The sequence below is a fragment of the Cyanistes caeruleus genome, chromosome 4 (genome assembly GCF_971803275.1).
Source record: "Cyanistes caeruleus chromosome 4, bCyaCae1.hap1.1, whole genome shotgun sequence".
NCBI classification, from domain to species: Eukaryota; Metazoa; Chordata; class Aves; order Passeriformes; family Paridae; genus Cyanistes; species Cyanistes caeruleus.
The window spans coordinates 43,162,780-43,190,643 of NC_141704.1; the positions used below are offsets into that span (position 1 = coordinate 43,162,780).

The following is a 27,864-nucleotide window of genomic DNA, read 5'->3' on the forward strand; positions in this document are numbered from 1 at the left end:
ATCAGGTCCATGCTGGCCCCTTTACACATCTCCCTTCTGAAAACAATGTAGGGTTCCTTGCAGAGAGACCCCACAGAGTATAAGTGTCCTGAAAACATGAAGACCATATTGTTCTCTCCTGTTGTAGCCTCTCTGGCCTTTGCAGCAGAGAGAAATGTTCATCAGAGACAACAATATTAAATAAGGCTTTATTGCCCTTTGTGAGTGGTACCCATAGGATGCTGAGGACAAATAAAAAGAACCGCCATGCATGATAAAATGGTTTGGGAAAAGATTTGTAACATCAAAGCCATCTTTTCCTTCCACTTATTTCCAGACTCTCACCAAGAGAGAAAGAGGCAAAGACTCAGCAGCAGACCTATGAGTTCAGATCCCTCTTATGGAGTATGACCACTCACTCAGTGGGAACTGCACAAAAAATGCAAACACACTCATTGGTCTCCATAAGACATAGGCCTCCCCACACACACACTCTTTGAAACAGAAGTTTAAGGGTATTAATGAAACCAGTGGAAACTATGACATCTGAACACCTCTAACCACAAGACCATTTACTTAAGAGCCTAAATATAGGCTTTAGCTCTTCATAGGCATTCAGGTTTGAAATCTGACCTATGAAACCCCTTATTTCTATTTGTCATTCTCTGTGGCTTCAAATAGTTTCTTCCTTATGATATGTGACGTGTACATTTCAAATATATTTTTAATACTTCTTAAGAGTTCTAATTATAATAGAAGTAATTTAAATGAACACATGTGATTTTCTTTTCCTCTTCTTATGATTAAAGAGGAAATTGGAGAAATATCCAGCAGTATTTTATAGTAATTGTTGGAGCAATTATTTCCTGGAATCACCCCAATGGATTTCCATAAATGGAAGAACAGGCATTGGCATTTTACCTTTTAGAAAGGAGTAAGAAGGACTGCTAGAGAAACCTTCACTGCTGTCCATACTAGAACCAAATCTGTGCACTCAGTCTTCATGGCTGTTCTGGCAACTTCCCTGTGCATTATTATGCACTTACAATTCGAAACTACCAAACAATAATTTGGTGAATACACTTACCTGCAGTGAACCACCATTGGTGTGTTGTCATGTGCTCGACTTGCACGGATAAGTTTTACAAAATGGATAATTGGTGCAGTAGTTTCAGGGACTCCATGTTCTGGCCAAGAAGTAAAGTTACACTGTCGTACCATCATGCAGTCTCCATGCTGAAAAGCACAGAATAGTGCAGTTTTTACAGAAGAAATGCTACAGAAGGTTCTGTAAGGTACATGTAACCTTCTCCGTAACCTCATGGAAAAAAAGTAAATTTAGAATAACATAATAATTATAAGATTACTGGCATGAAGGGATAATTTGTTGTTCACGGAACTTCTGGCAGGTATTTTGGGGATGGCATCAAGTTCATCTTTCAGAAAATATTAGCGAATTCAGTAGTGACTCTTCATTTGACTTCAGTGATTATATCTGTATTTTGTAGATTGCAAGTTGACATTTCTATGGCTCATTTAGATGTTTAGTGAGCTGGAATGACAAATTTGTTCAGGAAAAAGCAACCTCTCTAAGACAGATCCTATATGGTAAAGGCAAGCACACATACACTGGTAAACACAGATATATTTTCTTTCGTGCTCTCTCAATCAGAGCAGAGGCAACAGTATCCTCAAAAAAGAGGTTATGATCTGATACCCAGACTAGTTTTGAAGGATGTAAAAATGAAACAGTATCATGTCAAAGGCCTGTCTACATCAATATGCTGTTTCCAGCAGTGGTCAAGAAAAAATATTAGGGTACATTATAAAACACGACAACAATGAATCTGTAGTTCTGCAGAATATCCTTTCCATTCTTAATCATTTGTGACTTCTGAACTGCTTCAGTGAGAGACAGTAAATAGAAATTAAATAGTACCCATCAGTATTATCTTCTACTAATTTATGCAAATTTTTTGAATTCCTGTAAGTTTTTAGCATTCACAATATCCTGCAGCAAGGAGTACCACAGTTCAATCAACTGTTGTGTAATGAACCAGTTTTAATTTTTTTTAAGTTCTTTTGAATCAATCACTTCTTTCATATTGCAATTGTACAGCCTCAAAACCAACAACACAGCACATTTAGTGACATGCTTACAAAGGGCATAGCTTCTTGAGCAGGGTAGTTCAGCTACAGTGAATGGATCACCCACTCAGTTCAGATTATCTTCTTTTCAGCCTCACCCTCCTTAACACAAGTGACTTGGCATTTCACTGGCATTCATTTTTATTCTAAATAGTCCTTTTCCCACTCTTGTTTCTCTGTGTTCTATTTTTAGCTGAAAGAAAAGGTTTATCTTCTCTCAATCATTTTTAATGTTCAGTTTCTCTGTGTTGTGTGCACAACACATGCCCATGGAGCGACTGCTGAGACCAGCCCCTACCTGCTGTGTGCCCTTTGTCACATGCACATGCCACAGGATGGTATTGTCTGCATTAGGACAGCCAAGTTCAGGTCCTAGGATCTGGCTGCACTACTTACAACACAGATCAATGCTGGGAGTGCAGAAGAAAGCTGAATTAATTTTGTGTCTTTATTCCCAGACTGGTTTTTAAGCATGCCTGCTGTTCTGATTTAATGCTGGGTTATGCTTTTTTCCAAAGGGTGGAAACTAATGGGTCATGAAAAAGGTGGAGATCTCTGCTGAAGCCCTACTCCTCCTTCCCAGCACAAAGAGTAGGAGTAATACTGATGATTCTTATTTATATTGGGTGAATCTCCTGGGGGTGGAGGCCAATGGCTGGTGGTACAGTGCAAAACAGCTGCACCAGAGAATCTTGCCCTTTAATCTGAGAGGGATACATTCAAAGGGATTTATTTGTCTGATCCCAGAATGGTTAGGATTATTCCTTTCTAGAACAGACACCAAGGTGTCCAAGTAGAAACTTCACCTCCCACCAGACCAGAAATTCAGTAACCTTAGTAGGCCCTTCACAGCATATTGGACAAATATCTGAGCCCTTTGTGACAGAAATTCTCAGGAAATAAAACATGAATGAAAACAAAATGCAGGACAAACAGGCAGTACAATGCATATACACTAAAAGGTTAAAAGAAGAATATTGAGGGAGCAGTTGGGTGGGATATAGCATGTATGATGTTCTTTGGGGAGTTAGATGAATTTTGTTCAATCAACTTCCAGTGCTGGCTTACCCTTTCAATTTTTAGATCTCTGATGGTCCAGTCTATTTGAATATCTTCCATCAATTTAGTAATCACTATATCCCCAAACACAGTCACTGGTTTATTATCTTCTGGCCAGTACTGATGACATCTTATCTGCAGGGAGATGATTACTAATTAATTAACAATTATCATGTTATAATTTTGACAGAAACTGCACACAGAGTTTCCAATTACATCAGATGCTTTTTAATCGGTTCACTGGTAACTTACACGTCCTTTTTCAAAACATTGTGTGAGCATCACAAGCGTTTTAGCTCTTGTCTCCCACACCATTCTCCAGAAATCACCCACTGTTCCTGGTAATGGTCCCTGAGTTGCAATAAACTCGTTTGGACATAAATAGCCCTAAGAAAGAGAAAATATTTAATACATAATGGCTGGCAAGGAAACAAAAGGATTTGCATGTGACTCCTAGCTCTGCCTGTATCTGCCATGCCTAAGGCTAAAACCTTGTCAGACATACTAAATGAACTGGCATATGCCTGGATAGTGACTGCATGGCAGACTGCCTCAGAAAACTAAGGAAGAAATGGTTTTTTCGTGTAGTCCAGTTATGAGCCAATACTCTACTAAAGTATGGGAAGTGCCATGGCAATAGAAATGCATTTAGCAGAGCTATTACAGGGACATCAGGTCATAAATTCCCATTTTAAAAGATCTAAGCCTTCACATTATGCTTACAGCACATCCAGCCAGAAGTTACCAAGAACTAGGTCAAGAGGTGGCCAACAAAGTAGAATTAAATAGTTCTAAGGAGCAGTGGAGCCAGGGAAACAATTAAGGAGCAGTCTGAGAACCAGTGCAAGTAATACACACACTAATGACCTCTTTCTTTGGTGATTGTCTGGGACCTGCTGTAACTTGGGGCTAAAACTTACTGAAATAAATGATCTCTGATGAAAGGCCTTCAAGAAACCTACTGAAGGTGTTGGCTTATTTTAGTGTTGGTTTCTGTTCTTTGGTTAATTTACAAATTGGTGTAAAACTTTTGAAGAAGAAGTTTATTGAAAAAAATCTACAGATGCTCTGAGTGCGTGGTTTCACACGGATCTGGCTCCTCAGAGAAAAGAAATACACCTACAGGAACTATTATATACTACAGAAAGTCTAAAATAGCAACAATAGCAATAATAGTAATAAATTTATGCTGTAGAACTAGCAGTTTATAATATCACAATTTTCTGCTTTTTTGCTCTAAACAACTGACACAGTGGTTTACAGCACCAGCAAAGCTTCTTGTTGGAATTATAGCCCTATAATTCACAGCTGCCTGTTATTTACTCCATTTATAATATAAAGAACAGGTGGCAGTGGGAAACTACATTAATCCTCCTTAGTTCAAGACTGAGGTGAGAAACTATAATTCAGGGATGCAAAGCTCACAATTCAGTTACTGACTTTGTTTAACCAATGAAAGTCAAAGCAGCAGCAGAGTTCCCTTTTGTTAAAATATGTGTACAAGACTTCTATTTTCCTCTCTTAACAAGCATGCATCTGTAAATAAGCCTAGGTAATTAGGTATGTAAATACGCATACATATTTCATGTTTACAGCTATATGCATTTATATATTTATACATCTACAGACATGGAAAGTGAGAGCATATAAAGGGCAAAACTTTAACATTGAGAAGCCATAACACTGTAATTGTTTATTCACTGATGACTGGTCGTCATATGTGCACACAAGCAAAATCTCAGCAGGGAACCCTCTGTAGCTGGCTTTTGCTGCAGCTTTTTGGAAGCTGCTGTTAGTGTTCCCTGCCTAGGACTTGGCTTGTCAGTGACAGGAAAGACTAGACCATGCTCCAAGATGCCTCTGCTTTCCTTCTCAGTCATTCTGTGTATAGTCCCAGTATCAAGTGGCATGGCTCTTCCTGGCTGCTAACTCTCAGAGCAAAGACATGATAGGAATAAATACCATTTTCTAATAAGAAAGGAAGATCCTCTCAGCTCTACTGCTTATTCTCTATAATGTCTCATAGTTACCTGAAAATAACTATTTCTATTTTCCTTTGTGTTGTCTGTTCTAATTATACTCTTCATGTTTTGCTATTTGTTTAAAAAGTATTTCATGTAAATCAAGTCTTGACCTCATGTAAGATCACCAGCCACTGCTGGAAGAAATTAGAGGCATAACTATAATTCACATTTTGAGCTTCAATGGGACAAAAATGAGGTTAAAATATATATGATTTTACTGAGCACACAATAACAAAGAGGGAAGGTCTGTGAAGAAAGATGAGGACAAAAAATAACATTACTTTCTTTTTCGAGAAGCCTAATTTAATTTTCCTCCATCATAACTTGCACAAAATAATAAGGGGCATACCAAAAATGTTAGCCATTTCTATGAAAGTTTTTAGTTCAGTTGTCTTTGCATTGTCTTATTCATATACAAAAACCTTAACTCCTGAATCAAGAGACCAAATAACACCTATTTAAACGATTGACCTCAGTGGGAGTTCCACTGATATGCCTTTTATGATAATGGTATGAGATAATTTCTAAAAAGAAATTTTCTGGACAGTTCTGATTATTATGGAAATAATTGCTTAGCAAGGAAAATGGGACATGTATATTTTCAACTTGTCATGTTTACTGCCACAGGGGCCACTTGAACAATGTCATGGCAACAATTCATTGTAGTGAATGAAAGAAAAATTAGAATCCTTTTTTTGTTGCAAGTTATCTTTTTACTCTTGTACCAGAAAACAAATACAGTAAAAATGCGAGAGACTTTCTACTTACAGACACATAGCTGGCATTAATGTAGTCAGATCCAGGAATACCAGCATCAGGCATCAGCTTTACTCTGTTGTTATTATCTATCATGGAAGTAAAGTCTAGTTAACTAAAAGATTGGTTCAAAAACCACAAAACATGTAAAAAGTGTTCCTGGAGTGCTAAGAAATCAAAAATACTGTTATTAACACTAGCAATATTTGAAAGAGTAGAACACTAATTTCAAAGGTAATTTAACCTTTTTTCATTACTCTATGGTCTTTCTTCAATGCTCCAGACATGTTATATATAATACCTTTTAATTGAAATGGTGAATGAGCCAAAACCTCCAATTTGATGTATGTGTAAGAGGATTCTGTACCTAAAAGGAGCCTGTGTACTTCAAACCATGCTGTTCTAGCACACACAACTTCTGTGTGAATCAGAGGGCAGGGTCAGGGATCTGATAGCTTTTTGCTATATACTTGCTGCCCAGGTCACTAACCCATATTCTGGCATTTCTGCATAACTTTACTTTTTTTTTTTTACATAAGGTTAAGTCATTAAAAAAAGAAAAAAGAGAAGAAAATAAAAGGAAAATAAAAGGAAAATAAAAGGAAAAGGAAAGAAAAGGAAAAGAAAAGGAAAAGAAAAAGAAAAGAAAAGAAAAGAAAAGAAAAGAAAAGAAAAGAAAAGAAAAGAAAAGAAAAGAAAAGAAAAGAAAAGAAAAGAAAAGAAAAGAAAAGAAAAGAAAAGAAAAGAAAAGAAAAGAAAAGAAAAGAAAAGAAAAGAAAAGAAAAGAAAAGAAAAGAAAAGAAAAGAAAAGAAAAGATAAAAAAAAAGGAAAAGAAAAGGTTAGTGTTTCTTGGTCCCACAGTACATATGCAGAAATTACAAAATCCAAGAAACATGTGTAATACCCAAATTTTGGTGTTTGGTCCTCAACTGAGTAAAGAACATTAGAATACAAAGTTAAATATTTATGAAACATATCTGTTCATGTTTTATTATCTGCCACAAAGATACATTTTTAGTGACTGTAGCTTAGAATATGTCTTGAACAAGGCAGTAGATTGCAGGAACAGCTGCTCTGAAAAGTTAATAGCACAGAATGTAGCATTATTAACACAGGAATGCCATGCACTCCATCTCACATCACAGCTAATGCCTAAAATAATAATGACATTTCTTGTCTTATTAACTGAAAAATGAAGCAGTGTTGAGTATAGAGAGACAGACTCCTGTCTCCTGTGATAATATCTAGCCTGGGCTTATAAGTTATCATACAGCCACTCTGATCTTCTGTGGAACCTTTGTAGCACATGTACTCATATCCACAAGAAAGCATATCCAGACTCCTGAGGTAGCTGAATGCACAAACATGTGGATTTTATATGTTTAAAAAACTGCTTCTTACTAAAGGTGGGAAAAAAACCAATGAGGAAGAATTTTAAAGCGTTTGCTACATGGCTTGAATTACAAAGCCAAGAAACTATTGAGGCTACAGTTTCTTGCACCTGCATATTAAAGCTTGTGAGAGCAAGTTGAAAGCTACTTGCAAATAAAACTGTCTTAAAAAAAAACCCCACAAAGTAAAGACGGATTACTTGACAGAAAATTATTTCATAATGTGGACATGATTGTACTGCTATTTCAAAGAGAGATCAAACACAAAACCACTTGCATTCCAAATATCTGTTACACTATTGAAAGTAAAGAGCAAAATGGAGGAGTTGGTCGGTGAACACACATACATGGCTTTATGTTTGGGAAACGATTCTTAGACCTGTTCCAAGGCAGATCAGCATCCGTTGAAGCAAGGTCCTCGAGAAACTTGGGAAGCTCCTGTAGAGGAATAAATGATTGTTGGAGAAGTTTTCCACTTGAAATTTAAATATGACACAATCATCCAGGATTGATGATTGAAGAGGAAAGACTCTACAGTTCTGCAACAATGCATTTCTAAGAACAGCTGGAAGAATTACAGAGTTTCCCACCTTACTGTCAACCCAGTTACACCAGCGATGTGATGCAGCACTGCAGACAATGCTGTCAACTTGAACAATTAAGCTTACATGAACTTTCACCTTTAAAAGCCTGGATAAAGTCAGTCTATCACCTTTTTCAGTTTTCTGTTTTTTTTCATTAGGTCACATGCTTGGTTACCATGCCCTACTGACTTGGACTTAGTCTTGAGTAATGCCTTTTCCTGTAGCTTGGGAGAGTTTGTAGTACAGCATGAGAATTGATGAGAATTTAATTAAGTTGAGACAACTGGCAATTAGTTATTGTTCATAAGACTGTTTGTGAGAGGGGTGGGAAGAGATATTTTGGGTTGCACTGCAGTTTCATAACTGGCCATTAGTTCTAGTAATGGAGGACAGAGATGGATTCATTCATGCTGAGGAACTTATTTGATGGGGATGTTTGTGTGCATAAACAGATATAATTTACAAAGTTGATTAAAAGAGTGGAGACAACTTCAGAACTTGTTAATGGGGAAAATGTGTTAAAGTGATCCTGGTGTTAAGAAAATAGAAGATGCAAAAATCCAGAATTCTAAATACATTGTTAACTTCAATAGAATTTTGTTTTGTTTGACAAATGTTACACACAAGTCTGTTTTTTATATCTGTCTATCTAAGTTATAAATTAAGAGGTCTACTTATTGCTTTGAATGAGCATAATGCAAAATTTTGCTGCTTGTGCAGAGTAATCCCTTCATATTTGTCTTTTAATATTAGCAGTTACTGTCTGCATGGGCTACTTCTAAAAGTTGGCCAGACAGCCTTACCATCAGGCTCAATATTATGTCCTTTTGCCCAGGTATTTGAGACAGTCTGTCTTTTATGAATAAAGTTTAATGGGAATCTCCTAGCAAATAAATAAATTAGTAAACGAGAGGGGTAATGAAAAATGGAAAACCAGGACTGTTTTATCACAATGCTTTTCTTTCATTATTAATTCAAATATTTTGTCAGCCTGGTGTGTAAAACACAGTTAAAGCTGGAGATGTTAAAATTCCTCTCATTCAGAAAGCTGAAACTCTCCTGCAAAGTTTCTGTCATTTAATATTTATATGAAGGAAGGACACACACAAAATGCCTATTTTGAATTTTGCAAGTGTTTTGGGCCATGGAATCCCATATCATGTGAACTTTAACTTGTCTCATTTGCCTCACTCCTCCGAGCTTTAACTTGCCAGTTAACTACTGTAGAAGTAGCAGCATTGTACAGCACTTTATAGTAGAGAGGAAATAGAGTATCTTGTTATTTTTATAATGAGACTTCCATAACTGAACAATGCTAAAAAGCCTCGTAACAATTCTCTGCATTAGTAGGGATTTCATTCTTATCTATTATTTTCAGATTTGGGGAAAGACAGTTTGGTTTCCCAGACTCAGTAACAACTTGTCACAGAAATCATATTTCCTTGAAAACTCATAAAACTTTGAAATAAACAATTTGCATTTTGTATACTGTAGTACTTCTGTGACACTGGTGACACTTTGAAGGATTTTTTTTTATTGTTCATGAGCACAACTTATAATAAAACAAGTATTATACAAGCATTTCTGTTTTAGTAATTTGCCAGTTACTAGAAATCAAAAGTTCCCAAATGTATTGAGAGATGCAGGAATCAGCTGAAAGGCTGGAAGTTTGAATAGCAGTGAAGTGACACCCATCATCAGTTACTTTGGGTCCCTATGGCTTCTTTAAACTTGTCTTTTCTGACAAGAAATGGGTCCATTCTGAGGTCCTGATTCCCTTCTCATCACATTTACCCACAAGCCATGTTCACATGTGAACTGAGATTGACCCCTGAAGATGTCCTGGTACTGGAGTTTGGTCAGTCAAGAAAATTAGATGAAACTGGGAATGTCCATGGATTACAAGAGTAAGTGAAATCACAAGAGTAAGGGAAGACTCATTCACATTTATGCTGGAAAACTCCAAACCATATTTGTTGTGCACAAGCTGCCTATTATTATAAATTATATTTATAATATAGTAATAATATATTTAAATATTAATTATTATTGTAAATTATCCCTAGATTACTTTACCTACCAAAGCATATCTTGGAATTGTCCAGGAAGACTGCTAGGCAAAAGAGTTCAAATACAACACAGGGAATATACTAGCAGTTTATTTGTGTAAATTATTCTCATATTCTGTTCCCAGTAAACTTGAATTTACTCATCCAGAGACAGACTGGCAGAGCCCAAGCAAGCTCAGCACTATGCTTTTCATAGAACCATAGAACAGTTTGAGTTGGAAGGGACATTAACATAATTTAGTTTAACCCCATGCTGCCATGGGCAGGGACACCTTCCCATGTACCACTATACATGACAGCTCAAAGCCCCATCCAGCCTAGCTTTGGACACTTCTAGGGATAGGACATTCACAGCTTCTGGGACAGCCCATTCCATTGTTTCACCACTTAGTTATGTGCTTCAGATACAGGTTTGCATCATGTTCAAGGGTTTATGCCTTGAGCTGATCTTTCCTACACACACAGAAGGACCCTCAAGTCATTTATGTAAAAGTAGAATTATGTATGTCGATAAAATCAGTGCAGATCATCTACTTACTTATTGGGTGCATTGCCTGTTCCTGAGAATTGCCATTACCAATGTAATTTCAAATATGTTGTCAATCCTACTTATCTGTTAAGACATGTGCTGCAAATAATATAGATACACTCAGATTGAGGGACTGAACCTACTTTGAAATTCTGCCTGCCCTTGGGACAAGACATCTGGGAAGATATCACTACATTCTGAAACATGGAAGTTGAACCTCAGAGAGAAAAAAGACTGAAAACCTAAATGACATAAAACTGTCTATTATAGGTTGAGTATATAAATGGTTTTAAGGAGACCTCGGCTTCTTGTATTTCTCTAAGTTTTAAGCAGATTGCAAAGATTTTGGTTTGATGAAACACTATTGTTTAAGATTTAGGATATTACAATGCTGTTAGGCTTAGCCAATGTGGGGCATGCCTAAAGAAAGTAACACTAGAGACTTTCTAGTAATGAACGTTAATATGTGAAAGTGTTATTGATAGTAAAACTTTTCATCTGTTCAGTCATGTATATTCTAACTATAATCATTCTTGCTCAAGTGAAATAAACCTTCTGGTTTCAGGAAAAAAATATTCTTACTTTATTGCTCTGAGAATTTTATGGTGCTTTTTATTATTAAATCCAGACCAATTTTTCCTAATGAGCATAACAATAAAACCTGTAGGAAATACCATTAATCTTTATACACTTTTGTTAGTGTTCCCTTGGAAACTGAAATACTATAATCTAGCAGAAGAAAAGCCAGTTGTTAAGTCTTCATTTTTGTTAATCCAACTGTAAATTATTCATGGTAAATTTATAAATCCAAAATAATAAAGTCAGTGGACACTGACAAATTATTTTTGGGCAAATGACTATATGTGTTAAGATAATGATGATAAAGATTCTGAAATAACAAGAAGTTATTGTTGAGGAAAAAATATGATAGCCATAAAATATTACTTAATTAAAATCGTGAAAACTTTCAGATTTAAATTTGAAACTATACATGCATTATATTATCTGTAATGTATATTTTGAGAATTAGGCTCTTTTCAGAAAGACAGGCTTGTTGTGTTCATCTGCTTATGTAAGGAAATGGAGGCTGTTCACATGGAAGCTATTCTCAAGAGCATAAGAAATATGACCTATAACTTGTAGAGGAACAAAAACCAGAGTACCACGTGCAAACCTTTGACTTTCTGCACCAAACTCTATGAGAGAAAAACATTTCTGAATTTCATGGCAGTATGACTGGGGCCTGAAAATTTTACAGAATGGACATTAACTCTGCTTTTGGAGTTATCATCACTCAGGAAAACAAACACATTTATAGCAGTTAAATATATGCATATATTTTAGAAAACTGTAAATAACTTGCTCCTAGGTAATCTACATATGCAGCAATACATATGTAAAAGCATAAATACGGTGGTCTTGAAATGTTGGAGAATAAAGAAGATCATCTTTGGCTGACACTAAGGTGAATAATTCTGACCAGGTTGTAGTATAGGCTGCAGAATCCAAATCAGTGTACTGTTACTTTCTAAACAATCAACCTGGTAATTGGGTATTGATTATCAAGGCCAGAGTCCTTCATGGCCTTGTCTGCTTAAAATGGACATGAAATGTGACACATGAAACGACTGAAGGTCTTGCGATGTTGTGACAACTGCTAGCAACATACCGAAAATTCTTCCTGAAACTTTAGGTTGTTGTTTGTGCAAAGCTCTTCAACATGTTGTAGAAAGGATTTCTTGCTTATTGGCCTGAAAGCAAAGACAGAAGAATTAGAAACCCATAGGGTTTATACAATATCTTTGTCATTCTTGTTATTTAACTGTAGTTTATTAATGAACAATATTTTCCACTTCAATGGAAATTGACGCTTAAAGGTAGAAAATTATGAATTGCTTACAGCATGCTTATTTGATTTCTCTTAAATCACTTAAAAGAGAAACATTTCACCCCCTTGTTCCTCCTCACAAAATGTTTAATGTTGCTACTGCTAACAGTACTAAACCTATGATTGTTTTTATAGGTAACAGCATTTTAAGGCAAGGTTTTGACATTAAAGTAAATTTGTAAGCTTATTATCGCATTCTAAGGTACATAATATTTCTTTGTCAGACAGAAAACATTTTACACATTGCAAGGTTTTAGACATATAAAATATTGCAGTGACCTCATTCTCATAATGACATGGTTTTTAAATCCTGAGGAGTTTAAATAACCCTGTATTACTTCCCAAGCTAAAACACAGACATGCAGGCTTCACCCCAGAGAGAGAGAAAGCATTTCTCCAGTTACCATGCAATTAGTCATGCTTTTATGATTTATACGCAGCTTGGAGTTTTTTTTCCTAATAAACATAGAGGAGGGAACCACACATTGAGACTCACCGATGAACACAACATAAAAATCTTTAGTAAACTTACTTGATGGATTTTCTATAACTAAGTAACCTGAAACAGAGATTTTTGTTAAATGTAGCAAGCTGAGAGTTAACCAATATTGTGCAATTTAATAGGTTCTAGATTAAATACCATGTACTTAGAGATTGGTTTCCCTTATGGATTCAAACTCAGATACCTTGGGTGATTGTCTTTATAAGTTTTTATCTCAGGTATCAGCAGATATGTGTAACATAGTTACAGTTTCTATCATTTTCTTTAGATCACTTTACAGTGCTCTGGGCTCCTATGGCCCTGGAAAACCCATGCTTGCTGCACACCACTACATACACATTGACAGGCTTCATTTTGCATTCTTTACCCAATATCATTCTTCTAAGTGCCATTTCAGAGCATCAGGGTAGGATCAACCTGACTAAACACAGACACCTATTTCTTAGCTACTCTAGATTTCCTTTATAATCAATGAAGAAAAATAGCTGTAATTTCACCTCATTTGAAGCAGGTATCTAAAATGAGTCACAGATGAATCATGATGCTGGTATGCCTCTACAGAAACCACAGCTGTGGTTGTTTTTTAAAGATCTTAAAAATTAGTATCCTGTTTTTATCTTCATTTTTCACATGTTCACAGCTATTTCTGTATATGTCAATTTTAAAACTGTGATACATATTAGATGTCTCACAGCAGGTTTCATGAAGGTGGTACAGGAGCATCTATACTCAGAGGACTTTCAGATGGCATTGAAACTTGGTCACAATTGCCTCTAAATGGATTTAGAAACCAAATTTCAAGCACTCAGACTCAGAAAGCATGTCTAAAGGACCAAGTAAAAAAGTTTGTAGTAATTCAGTTTAAAAGATAACCCATTCCTTCAAAAAACTCTTTTATGTGTCTGTTCCTCCAAATTTACATTCTTACTGAAAATATTACAAATAGTATTCTATAATACAAATTTCTACTGTATTGCTGTCATAATTTTTGTAGAAAAGGAAAAAATTGTTTTAAAAATTGTTTATGAAATTATTCTTAATTATTAAAATTTTAGCTGAGATAAAATGAGATGAATACAATTGTTGAATAACTTATTATTGAGCATCAGAGAAGTTAATTTCAAAGCTACTAAGGATGCCTTTGTGGTACATACCTTTTTAGAACAGTTATCCTAAAACAAAGCAAACTAGCTATGAAAGCCTCACTGGATCAGTCTCACTGGAGTTACACGTATTCACAGAAATAAAGGTGCTTACCTTATTACCTTTTATTACTAAGGACAGCTGAAGGACAGCTTCAGAGTGGAAAAGAGGGCAATAAGATAAGAAAGCATGCCACTATTTATTCAGAATGTTTAGACATGTAGCTTGTGCTTATTGTATCACATAAGTTTGTGCTATGTGGCACATGAAACTGCCTTCTAGTAATACTGGAAACATGATAGAACTAAAGTTTCCTAACAAACAAAGGATTTTTAATAGCTGTACCAAAGTACTGCACACAAATATATATTTGTCTTTGACTAGAACATAAACTTTTTCCAGGCTTTTTTTCAGGTAAAAACTATAAGTAGACTGAAGGGAAGTTACACTTCTTTTTTCTTTGAATTCTCCTATCTTCACCATAGAACAACAGAAAAAAATCATTTCCCATTTGACATTCCAGTAATTTTCCAAATACTCTCCTTTCAAATTTTTACCAAAGCTTACTACATATAATTTGCAGTAATAAAATGGAGTTTGGTCATTAGGGAATAAAAATTACTTCTGTGCTGTACATAAGCAATCCAGGTAGGCCATTTAATGTTTCAGTGCTGAAGGTACATGGATCCAATCATATAAGTTTTTTTTAAGCAAGGCATCTATGGGTTGACACTTGAACCTAGCTGTAGGAATTTAAGTGATTTTTAGAACTACTGAACTGTCAGATTTCTGTTAGTAGCAACATAGCAGTGGCTTGGTAGCTCAGAAAATAAGATGATTAAAGTGCTTAAAGGAAAGATAATGTCTAACTTGTCTAACTGTGGCAAAGATGTTGGCTTTGTTGTGTAAGGATTTTCAGAAGGGATGAATTTTTTGTTCTCAGTAAAGACTTTCAGCAATTCTCAGTTTCAGCATCCTTAGGCTTAAAAATTAGTACTTTTTCTACATCTCTTGAATTGGAATACATAGTAATAATCTTACAGTGTTTTGTCCATGGACAAATACTCATCTATCTGTAATATGGTCATCCACATTTCCCAGTGTTTTGTGTAAAACTTAAAAATATTAATATCACTACATATTGATGAGCACAACTTAGAATTGAGCCATGGAGTTGAAAATTTCCCTATTTCAGCTGGACCATTTCAGATTCCCACTTGTCTGGCTTTGAAATGAGGAAAGAAAAACATTCTCTAAGATAAAAAATGCTTTATAGCCTTAAACCTGATTTTCTTTTAAAACAGTGTATTATTTCATGTGTGGAGTTTTTTGAAGACTATCAAAAATCTGAATCCAACTCAGATTACTTATGATAGAGCTAGAAAGAAGCCATTTATTTGTTTTGGCAGTGATAACTGAAGACATATTGTCACACAGACTCAGCTTTCTCTCTGGGTCAATCATCTGAAATCTACAGGGAATTAAAACTTCATCCAACCAGAAAACTACAGAAATTACTATGTAGGCAAAAGGCTTAACTCATAAGCACCACTCTCACTTCCTAGGACCAACAGAGGAACTAATTTTTAACAAGTTAATTGAGAGCAATATTAAGCTTAACCCTTCCTACATATTAAAGGCCTAAGGAAAGAGAGCACATGGTCACTTCTTCCATTGTACCAGGACACAAAGATTTATAAACCTTGTTCTCCTGGAACACAAACTTCAGGAAGCCTATTTTTAATAGCTGATTACTAAAGGGAAACTCGAAGAAAAAGGCAAGGCAGAAGCCATGCCTATCCCTACTCTAAGGAAGAAAGGTCTGTCTACACAAAGTATCAGGCTGGTGTATAGAAAAGTGTCTGCAAAATTGTTACCTCAAATATAGACACCTACAAAATGTATATGGGACAGATAAGATCAGACAATCATTTTCTATATAATACTTTTCCATAATCATTCTGATATTTGCAGGGCCTACATTGGCTGTAATACAGAAATATTTCTTCTGACCCCACTTTCTTTACAAGCTGTTTCACATAGAGTGAAAAAAAAGCCTCAAATGATCAACCACAAGGTTCAACTTCTCAAGGTAAGATTTAAAAAAACCCAGGCATCTAAATGGCTTTATCCTTGCTGTGGAAACCACTGCAAAATTAGGGTGCCAGAGAGGTTGTTTCCTAGGTAAGGACCTGAAACAGGGAAGAGCTGTATCTCACCAAACCTGGTGCACACTGAAAATTTAGGGACAGAATTTATTCACAGAAGACTAGTGTCTGCTTTGAAGAGTGACTTGGGAAACCCTGTGCACCTGTTGTAAATAAGGCAAGTAATGAGAGCATCCAGTAGATGTATATTGAGAGTGCTTAATGAAACAGTGTTTAATCCAGTTCTGATTGATGGGCTATATATGTTTCGAACAAGGTTGTTTTTTTTTTTTACTGTTGTCTCACCCCATCTCCACCATCATGGAATGCAATGCATGTCCCAAACATTCAAAATTAACATTTTGGATTCATAAAGAACATCTCATTTTCCACTAAATCCAGTAGGACTTAACTCCCTGCATGCCCTCTGAAGCTACATCCAATTGATCAAATGCTTAACAAAGACTTGTTGAGAATGAGTGTCCATGTACTAGCTAGAATTAGTAATTTTGGCCACTGAAGTTTGTCAATAATGTTTTTACAATTTTTAATTATGTTAAAAGACTACTACTGGAACTTGGATTTATCCTTTAATTTCCTGGTCCAAAAAAAAAGTTACCCACAAAAAAATTTCAAAGTTGTCCAAATGGAATGCTTGGTGCTTTGAAATTTCTCTTTTCCTACTCAAATTGACTTTTGTAGTGCAAAATACTTCATATTAAAAAAAGTTATAAAAATGTGTAAAATATGTTTTGATTAACCTATACTGAACACTGGCTGAGCTTCAAGCTATTGAGTTCTTGATCTAAAATGATGAAAAGTATTTCTCATCATACTCATATAGAACAGATTTTTTTTTCTAATTTATTGTTTATCTCATGAGATACCAGCTGCTAAAATTTTCTGAGAATATGAGCCAAGATCATAAGCCATGATCCACTAAGTATGAGAGAATGTCTGAAGAGACAATGGATGAGAGACAGGCAAGAAGGATCTCATGATGCAGACTAGAGCATTTTGATTCTGTGGATGAACTCTGTCAGCTGCAAGTGTGTGCCTTTATTGATTTATAGCAGCTAAATGATATTATGTCAGAGTAGTGACAAAACCCCCTGTTTTCCAAAACACCCCCTTGAAATGAGCACTGAATAGGATGATTCCTATTCAGTGGAAGAGGGAATAGCTCTATATTGTTCTGTTTTCACTCAGGATTTTCACACAAACTCTCTATTGCCCTTTCAGGGTAGGAAGCTGGACCAGATTTCAGTCGATTTACCGCTATCTGAAAAATACAAACATGCCAGTCTGGTAAAGGGATCTGTCCATCTCTGCTCTCCTCATACACTTGCAAATGCCACAAACTGAGACACAGCAAGCATTGCAAACACAGCTGAGACAGCTGCCTAAATGTGGCCAGTGTACACTGGGCAGATGTAGTGATGCCCATTCTGAATGCATGGGAAATTTGTGAAGGTTAGACTGGAGTCATCAACATCAAATACTAGAATTAAACATGCTAACAAGTCACTGCTTTAGCCACAAATCATGAGAATGACAGGGTCAACACAAGAACTGGGACTGTGATTGAGCTAAGCATAGCTGCTCCCCGCTGGTATCAGGTACAAATGTTCTTTCATGGTGCAACTGTGGAAGTCTAAAAACAGGAAATGAAAATATTTTAGTCATTAAGTTTTGCAGTAAGCTGCCTTGGGACATTCTGCCATGCTTCTGACAGCTCCCTGATAGAGCCCATCATTACCAGGAAAGATTAACTAAATTAAAGACAACACTAAAGACACCTAAAATGTTCCTTTTGGCCATTGACTTTACCAGAACAGATTATTACACATAGTGAAAGATTTTTGAGGCTGAAAAACAAAACAAAAAAAGCCAAAATAAACTAAAAAAAATTTTAATAGATAAAGGACATCCTGCCCCTCTTTACTATATGTATGTTATCTACGAGAGTACCTTGGGACATTTTCTATCTTCCAGATGAAAAGATGTCATGAATCCTGTCCTGAGAAGCTCTCAGTTAGTGCCTGCACTTCAACAGTTTGTCATAATGTTCAACAAAGGACCTGGGCAAGGAGCCTGCTGTAGCTTTAGTGCCACTACGGTTTGAAAAATAATAATTCAAAATTTTAACAGCTGAGTCCTGTACCTTACAGTGACAGAAGTAGAAAGTCTTTGCTTTTGGCCATTAAAGGACAGTTGGAAGGAGGGAAGAGAAAAATACAGATGAAAGGACATGAAAAAATTGCAAACCAAAATGTGAGACTGACTCATTAAAATAAGGGTGATGTGACTAAAATCGCTGAAGCATTGCTCAGTAAAGGTCTTGCTGTGCATAAATCATATAATGTAGTGTACACAAGTATGAAATATCATGGTTTTCAATTACTGTTTAGCATTTGAGACTGTAAAAATTAAAAATACACAAAATTTAGATAGAAAAGTGGCAGAATGGTATCTGCAAACTAACAAAGGATTTGATGCATGGATATGTTGCTGAGATTGTAGGGGCATAGTAAAAACAGCTGCAGTGTGAGTACAAAAGACAGTTGAGGAAAAAAAGTAATTTCTCTGAAGTATATATATCTTAACTTCCAAAAGAAAGAAACAGCAAGTTTCTTATAACATATTTACACTACCTTTGTTTCATATATCAGGGCTATATTGCCATAATGTTTTATGATTTCCATTTAAAAATTACCCTGATTTATTTCAAAATAGTTGTGGAACTCCTACAACTCAACATTAGGGACTGAAAATATAGCCAATTTCACAATGAAGAATACTATTGCTTGTCATTAGAATATCTGCAAAGACTGACATTTCATTTTGATTAATTATATCATTCAATATAGTATGATAACACACAGGTGAAGAGAATAGAATGGAAAACACACCATGTCGCTTCAAAAATACAAAAACTTACTGGATGACAAAAATCTCCTTGCGTCTAAAGAAAAATGAAGAGTATCTGGAAGTAAAATCCATTAACACTTTAGTACATAAACAACATTAGTACGATTCTTATTCAGCTAACAATGTGGAAACAAGGTAGTTTAGAAAATCCATCAGGATCACTTATCTGAGGCACAGTTACCACAGTGCACTGGCAGTGGCTCTGCCTTCAGAGGACGCTTTGCACTGTTATTAGCAGGTACTAAATCCTGCTCTCTGAACAAGTGCCCCGCACAGGACATAGCCCAGCCCTTATGGCAATGAGTTCCAGATGATTCCCAGTATGTTTTCTCATCTGTTACAAGCAGCCATTCTTGTGTGCTCTATTTCGAACAGGTTTGTGCATGCAATCTCTTGCTCTGTACCACACACAGACATACACAAAAACCCCAGGTCAGCAGCTACAACCTTTTATCTTTCAACTATTTATCTTTTCAACTATTCCTAGTCTGAAACAGTAGGGCAGGATATTTGGCTACTAGGGCAAGACTATTTTAGGCTTCTCATCTTTAAGGAGACTGCCTACCACAGTGTTTAATCTGTGACACAGCAGGGAAAATACAAGCAGGTGAAGAATGTTCACAAATATTTCTAACACAGTTGGATGTCACATATTATTGATAATCACCATTATATTTATTTGTTGAATAGTAACAATATTTCTGGCAGTCAAAAAGCAGTTCTCCTTCTCATAGAAATCTGTGACAAGATTTCTTGTCAGATACGAATTATGAATTGCTGCATGCACCTTAAATGAGTTGATGTTAGGACAGCCAGTGTGCTGAGCTCCACAGAAACCCAGATGTTATGCCAATCCCTTTTTTAAAAAAGAAAAATGCTTTAAAAATGTCAATTAAACAATGACAGATTTGTTCTTGAGCTAGTTGATTTGTTCTTGAATTAGTTGACAGGGACTTCTAGGAGCCTGGCTTTTTCAGAAAGCTAGTGTAAATTTGCAGACTACACAAAAAAATCAGGCCGTTAAAAAAAAATTTAAAAAACTTTAAAAAACAGAAATTCTGCATGTTTAAAATATGTAACCCTTCTTTGGCTAACACAATTAAGCAGTGATTTGCACTTGTTTTTTTATCTTGTTGTAAAAAGAGCTTAAGATTAAGTGATTTTCTAAAAGCTAGTGAGAAGTGTCTTGAGGATGGAGGTCATTCTTTGAAAAAGGATCTCAGTGACCTGTGTAAATAAGAACAGCACAAACACTTCCAAACAAGCAAAGGTCAGAAAGGGGTCATGGCTACAGACCCTTTGGGCTACTGTTTTGCCTAAGGAGTACGCTTACCGTGTAAATCTCTCATCCTTCAGCTCCAGGTCTGCCACTGTGATCAGCTGATCCAGTTTGAATTTAGTGTCAACAATTTCAGCATCTCGTGGGGAGTATGTGCCTCCCTCTTTTTGCTTTTGCCGAATTCTAATGGAAAGCAATAGTGAAAAATACACATGCAAAAGATATAAGGACACATATGTCAATACTTTGATTTGACAGGCTGAAACTGAAAAATGGTTGCCAGGAATCCTTCCTTGGCCTTTATTCTTGTATCCCTTTTAACAGTGTAATTTAGTCAAATACTGAACTTATGTTGTCTAAAATTCAGAAGAAAGAATCTACATGCTGCACCCTTTTAGTTTTCCAACAAAAATTCTTTGGTAATGCCTGAATAATCCAGCTGAGTAAGAACAGAACTGATGAATGAGCAAACTAACATCAAGTGTGCAGTACACAGCCTGCTTCTTTACGTGGACATTTTGTTCACTATTTGAATTTAAACTCAATTTGTGTATTTAACTGATAAATTTATTAGGAAGACAGAAGATAGAATTGAGAGTATTTACTTCATACCCAGCTGGAGATAGTATTAGCCATCAGGATCACTACAGCCAGCTGGCACTCCGATCTGTCAATACAGAAGTGGCTCTGAAAGGTTAAGAAAGGCTACCACTCTGATTTACACTCTGGAGAAGTTAGACTTTCATCTTCTATGGGGGTTACCCTCACTAGATTAAATTCTTTATGATTCTCTCCCTAAAGTTCTACATAAAAAACAAATAAAAACCCAAACAAAAATCAAGACATTTTGAAAGTACAGATTAGTTCCACTTATAAGATTGTTTCAACTCTTCTTTAAACCGTTTTTGAGTGTTTTCAAACATGCTATGTCCAGGATACACAAATCTCACCTTGCAAAAGCATATACTGCAGCCACCAAAAGAACAACTGAAATTATGCACAAAGTAACAGCAAGGACAGCTTCTACAGATCTTCCTGTCACTCCTTCACCTGCAACAGAAAGTGGTAAGCTAATACATCATAGATTCTTCAGAACTTTTAAATTTCTGACAGTATGAAATTAGGGAATAATGAAAGACAGACCCTTTTAGTCTCTGTATAACTGCACCCATTTTATGTTGAAGAGCTGCTTCAGAAAGTATAAGAAAACCAGAAACAGTTTATGTAAGGGTTCCTAAGCATTGCTGATCTATCCAATACATAATTTGAATACAGCTATATGTGCAGGTGTCACCTGGTGTTTTTCAGTTTAACCTGCTAAACAGATTAAGGTCAGTCTATACTGCAGTAACATCAGGCTGAACGCTGGCCTGAGTTCAGCTCCTGCTTCAGTCCCTGTGCAGGACTGCCCCAGCTCCTCAAGTGGAAAAGGAAGAGCACAACTCCAAAGCAATGAGACTTGCAGCTGCCACTTGCAAAATAAAACACGTTATTTTTAGAGTTATTCTAAGGGTGCTGAAAGAACTGAACTTCCTGGATTAATCTGCCTCACTGACCATTAACACATGCTCCTGGTTTATGTGAGAATTGGTGATATTGTTAGGAATAACCACCAGTAGGTCAAAAGTAATCATAAAGGCCAATATGATAGAAAGATAAAGGTGCTGGTATTCTAATCAGTCCTTCCAAGTGACAATGAAAGCTCATTCAGAAACTGATAAACTATTTAGATTAATAGTTTCTAGGTGTCTTTTCGAACTTCTTTAATTCTAAATTTCTGGGACTCATTTAGTTTCCCACCCTTCATGTAAACCTGTACCTAAAACAAAACCCATCCTCTTTTTCTTTTAGGCAACAGTGCAAATAAGAAAAGCGAGGGAACACTACTGCTGGTATTGTTCGCTTCTGTTGACATTCACCTTCACTTGCTAACTGTAGAATTTAGCTCCTGGAGAATTTAGCCTCAAGGAGAAGGAGAAAATGTACTGCTTCCTGACATATGAAACTATTTCCCAAGGAAGGGACAACGTCCTCCCAAGGACACATTGGGAAATGCCATAGTCTTGGCATTGCAATTTTTGGATTTGAGAGTATATTGCAGATGGTCTGGACTGATGTACATAAGAACATGCCATTAAAATTCAAAATTATCCTGATTTATCTGAAGAAGTCACCTTAAAACTTCAGTTGGATGCAATTTTGTAAGAACAAATTCATGGTTCTATATGTAGGCAGGAATAATCAGCTACAATAATACACAGCACAGGTAACAATAGGCTAGGTAGAAATTTATCAGAAGTGTGAGATTATTGTAGGCTGACACCAACATGAATAATCAATATCAGGCCTTTATGAAGTGACAGATGACAGAATTCAGTATAGTTTGAAAAACACCTGAAAGAATCTTTCCACTGCATTAGCAAAATTTTAAATGCAACACCGGACATTACAAGGTAAGAAAATATTTAATCTCAGGTAAAGATAATAGAATAGAGAAGCAAGTACATACAAAAAATTTCAATGAGAAAATGAATGAAAAAGTCCTGCCACTCACTTTTCACTGTGATAGGGAATAAGTATTAGCAACGTGAAAGAACAGAAGAATATAAAAAAACCCTCTACAAAAGTTCTATTTTGCACTGAACAGTGAATTCTATGTTAAAATGTACAACGAACATTAATGCAAGAAATGCAGATGTTATTAAACAAAACAGTGCTGTTAGAATGCCAACCAAGAATTAAAAACACCACGTTTTTCTCATGCTTCTTTGCAACAGGGGAGGACTAAACATATCTCAGCAGACATGTCTGTAGAGATAATCATGGGCATGGGAAAGGAAACAAAGAATATCATGATGTGCAATTCTGAACTGCTGCACTCAATACGAGATGATAGCAAACTGCAATAATAAAATACCATAAGGTAAGTTTCTATGCAAAACACAGTGTTAGGAAACCCTATTTCTATTTTTTCCTGTCTCATCAGCTTTATATTTAACATGGAGAGAGGAAGGTTGTGGTACACCAAATATGTTTGGGTGGGTGCACCTATTAAAATGTATCCTTTACTATAATTTAAAAAACTACAGCAGCTGTATATTCCCATAACTTCTACTTCAGTGTTCCTCCCTAAAAAACATTCCTGTTATTTACAAGAGTATCTGACATGACTCACAAAATGCTTTCTCAAAGTTTTCCATATTTTTTTCTGCTTCAAACATGTAGTATTAAATTGCACCAAAAGGTTAACTTTTTCCCAGATCAAAGGCCTTTTATATCAGTAGATTTAGAAACCTGAATAATGTAGGGGTTTTTTTAAGTTTTATGAATACCTCTGCCAGAATTCAAATTAAGGTTTTAGCTAATAAAATGAAAGTATAATGTTGGAAACCCACAAATTTCAGAGATTATTACTAAAGAAGCTAACTGATTTAAAATCAAATTGCAATTTGGATTTCAGGCAGCATAAATTTCTCCTGAAGAGCAGCTGATGTTATGAGTGCAGTAGAAGTAATTAGGTTGCAAAAGTTTATAAAAGCTGATTTTTTGCATGTTTTCTGAGATATATTTCTAGAGCAAGCTGGATGTTCCTATAACCAAGCATGTTCTATAAGGAAACTCTTCGGCAAGGTTCCTCTCAAGAGAGTGCTCTATCTTCAGGACCATTCAACTGCAGTACCTGCATCACTTGTGATATATCAATTTGATGATTTCCCAGCACTTGTAAGAAAGCATTCAAAGAGCTTTGGATTAGCTATTCCATGTAAAATGGAATTACTCTGAAATTTAGAAGCTAAGATCAGACAAAAGTATGTTGTAGCCTGGCTTTAAAAAACAGTGTTTTATGTTAAAGTTTAGCACAGAAGGCATTGGATAGGTATGAGGAGACATGGATATCTGAGGAATTTATCCCTGTTTTGGTTTTATCCCTATTATATTTTATTCAGCATACAAACACATCTTGCTTATTTATTGTGTACAAGGTGGAAAGTGTTACCAGTTTTCGGTAACAATACATAAGGCAATGAATTACACTATCTGCCTGCCATTAAGTATTGCAGATTTTTCTGTTAGAAAGGAGAAAATTGCCCACAGGACAGTTGGACTCATTTCCAGTGAATTTTTTCACTGATTGGACAGGTTATCTTTCCCTTACTGGGTAAAATATTTCCTTCATTTGCTTAAAAGTTTTAAGCTCAGAACATACAAAGACAACTTTTATGTTGCACTGTCCAAAGCATTCTGGGCTGGAGAAATAGTGCCAGATCCTTTCAGAATATTCAGGTAGTGAATTAGCATTTCAGGGTCTTCAGTATCAGATCATGTAAAAAATTCCTAGAATGGATTAGATGAATAAGGGATCTCATATCACAGGAGATGAATGCCAGATGAAAAATATGTGTCCACTAAAATTCTTCTAGGTACTCATCCAGTTGTTTTGATATACATTTTCAGAAAGTCAGGGCTAAAGCTTAGCTAAGTAAGTTTTTGACTTATAAATATATTAAAATAACTTACAGATTTTATTACAATCTTCTATAGGACATATCATTCCCAATTTTGGGGGTATATCAACACGGCCATGAAGGAATTATGTTTGATTTCAGACCAAATAACTCCTGGCTTATTGGCTAGTGACTTTAGAACCAGATGGATTCTATTGGACAATAATAATTTATTAATTCATATGGAGCTTTGTCTGTATCTGAAGGATGAAAGGGCTAAAGGGTCATGCCCTCAGATGACCTGCTATTAAGCTCACTGGAATATAATCATAGAATCATTTAGGTTAGAAAAGACCTTTAAAATCATCAAGTCCTGCTGCTTACCCAGCACTGCCAAGGCCACCACTAAATCCTGTCCCTAAGTGCCACATCTACGCATCATTTAAATACCTCTAGGGATAGTGACTACCGCTTTCCTGGGCAGCCTGTTCTAATGCTTAACACTTTTTCTGTGAAGAAATTTTTCCTTATATCTGATCTAAACCTCTCCTGTCACCACATTTCCTCTTGTCCTATTGGTTGTTACCTGGGCGAAGAGACTGACACCTATCTTGCCACAACCTCTATTCAAGTATATAGTTATAAGATCTCTCCTGAGCTTCCTTTTCTCCAGACTAAATGACCCCATCTCCCTCAGCTGCTCCTCACAGGACTTGTGCTCCAGACCCCTCATCCGCTCCATTGCCTTTCCCTGACATGCTCCAGCCCCTCAATGTCTTTCTTGCAGTCATGGAACCAGAACCAGACAGGACTCAAGGTGTGGCCTCACCAGTGCCAAATACAAGGGGACAATCCCTGCCCTGCTCCTGCTGGCCACACCATTGCTGACCCAGGCCAGGATGGCATTGGCCTTCTGGGCCACCTGGGCACTGCTGGCTCATGTTCAGGCACTGTCACCAGCACTCCCAGCTCCTTTATCCCTTGGGCAGTTTCCAGGCACTGTGTCCCCAGCCTGAAGCACTGCATGGGGTTGTTGTGACCCAAGTGCAGGACCCAGCACTTGGCTTTGTTGAACCTCATCCAGCTGGCCTCAGTCCATTGATCCAGCCTGTCCAGATCCCTCTGCAGGGCCTTCCTGACCTCCAGCAGATCAACACTCCTGCTGAACCTGGTGTTACCTGCACACTGACTGAGGGTATCCTTGATCCCCTCAGTCAGGTCATCAACAGGGACATTAAAGAGGACTGGCCAAATACTGAGCCCTGGGGAACTCCACTAGGGACCAGCTGCCAGCTGGATGGAGCTCCATTTAACCACCATCCTTTGGGCACGGCCACCCAGCCAATTTGTCACATAGCCAAGAGTATCCAGTTCTAGTTCTACATCCACTGCAGAAGGAAACAACACAAACAGAATAGCTACTGGCTATTGTTTGCCAAACAATGTGAACTATCCCGGCAACATTTTTATTGGTATACTTGAATCTCTGCAAACAAACTTTATCAATACTGTCTCTTCATTTAACAGTCCAGGCTCACATAGACTCTCTTGACAACCTCAAAAGGACATATAAGGCAGTGGATATATTTCTTCAGCCATTCTAGTTAAGCTACATCCAACAAACACAGGGATTATTGACTTTTTGGAAACCACTTGACTAAAAAGAAACATGGAATTGTGTAGACTCTTTAGAAATAGAGAAATACTTTAGTAAATTACATTCTTCTTACCCAATGTTTTGACAGGGTCAGAATAGTCAGAATCTGTAAACTGCCCCTTAATGTTGGTTGCTCTGAATTTAAATCTGTGAAAGAAAACCAGGAAAACTAATGAAATAAAGTTTAAGTGCCTTTTCTTAAATATGGCTTCATTTACAAACAAAAATAATATATTTAAGTTTAGTATAATATATTTAAAATCATTAATAACCTGCAAAAGTGACATTATGACACTTATCAAGAACTCAGTGTCAAAATCTTAAACATATAAAAAAACCCCAATGTGAATTACTTATCTTGAATTTGGATTTATTTCTTTTAATAACTCAATAAGCATCTTCTTTTGCTTGAAAAATTTTGTTAAAAATTTGTCTCCCATATCTATGCTCCGCCAAAAAATTAAAATTAGATCCATATGATGATCAGTTCAGTCTCCTCCTCTTCTAATTTAACTATATATTATTACTTTTGTATATATATAAAAATATATTATTTTTATATATTATTATTATTAACTATTTGAGTGTTTACATAAATCTGTGTTGCACTTAAGTCTGTCTCTTGGACAAACATGGAGACAAATGTACTTACAGGTACTGCTTTCTTGGTTTCAGTGGGCCATTACATATTTTGTCTTGACTGCCTGGTATCAGGCATGTAGTATCAGCACCTATGACATATATCTCTTCTTTCCCACTCAGATCTTCTTTTCCTTCTATGCATGGTGGGTTTGGAAAGCCTTCATTTGTAAAATATGGCCTTGGTCTGTTGAAGTAGGCATCATACCACTTGGTAACATTCCCATCATGCTGAGCTATTGTCGAAAAAAGAAATAATAGATTAAATTTACATTTTAACCAGACTGAAATTAAAGAAGTTACATAGGAAATTACTTTATAAGAGCTTAGCATGTTACTGGTGCAATTTACACAATTAAGTCTATAACTGCATTTGCACTTAAACCCAGATTTCCTTACTATCCACACTATCCATGTTTTGCTAACTCTGAGTAAGCCAATTAAATCATGTCTAGAAAATTTGAGGGGCAATTTCACACAGCAGTTCTGCCTATAGAGTATATTACTTGTGGAAGACAGCTTTGAAACTGAGCATGGCTAGTTAGCAAAGCCAGTAAAAACTCTTTAGTCTGAATATAGTCAGGATTGTTCATAAATTAAATTTCTAGATTTCCATATGTGGATGGTACCCAGCAGCTCATGAGAAAAAATCTTCACAATGTTGCTTATCATGGTGTTTGTTTTTCTTCCAGT

At 36.2% G+C, this 27,864-nt stretch overlaps 1 protein-coding gene across 1 annotated transcript in view; it reads right to left on the reverse strand.

The window, feature by feature from the left end:
• Positions 1–27,864, reverse strand: part of PTPRQ (protein tyrosine phosphatase receptor type Q) — a 122,960-nt gene that overhangs the window by 5,147 nt on the left and 89,949 nt on the right. The window contains exons 49-58 of the mRNA XM_086884201.1: positions 27,185–27,407; positions 26,606–26,679; positions 21,381–21,480; positions 20,485–20,613; positions 12,210–12,291; positions 7,706–7,796; positions 5,979–6,055; positions 3,439–3,573; positions 3,196–3,321; positions 1,067–1,215 (exon numbers count right to left, since the gene is read on the reverse strand). Coding sequence (XP_086740327.1) covers positions 1,067–1,215; positions 3,196–3,321; positions 3,439–3,573; positions 5,979–6,055; positions 7,706–7,796; positions 12,210–12,291; positions 20,485–20,613; positions 21,381–21,480; positions 26,606–26,679; positions 27,185–27,407 — 1,186 coding nt within the window. The remainder of the gene's footprint in view (positions 1–1,066; positions 1,216–3,195; positions 3,322–3,438; positions 3,574–5,978; positions 6,056–7,705; positions 7,797–12,209; positions 12,292–20,484; positions 20,614–21,380; positions 21,481–26,605; positions 26,680–27,184; positions 27,408–27,864) is intronic.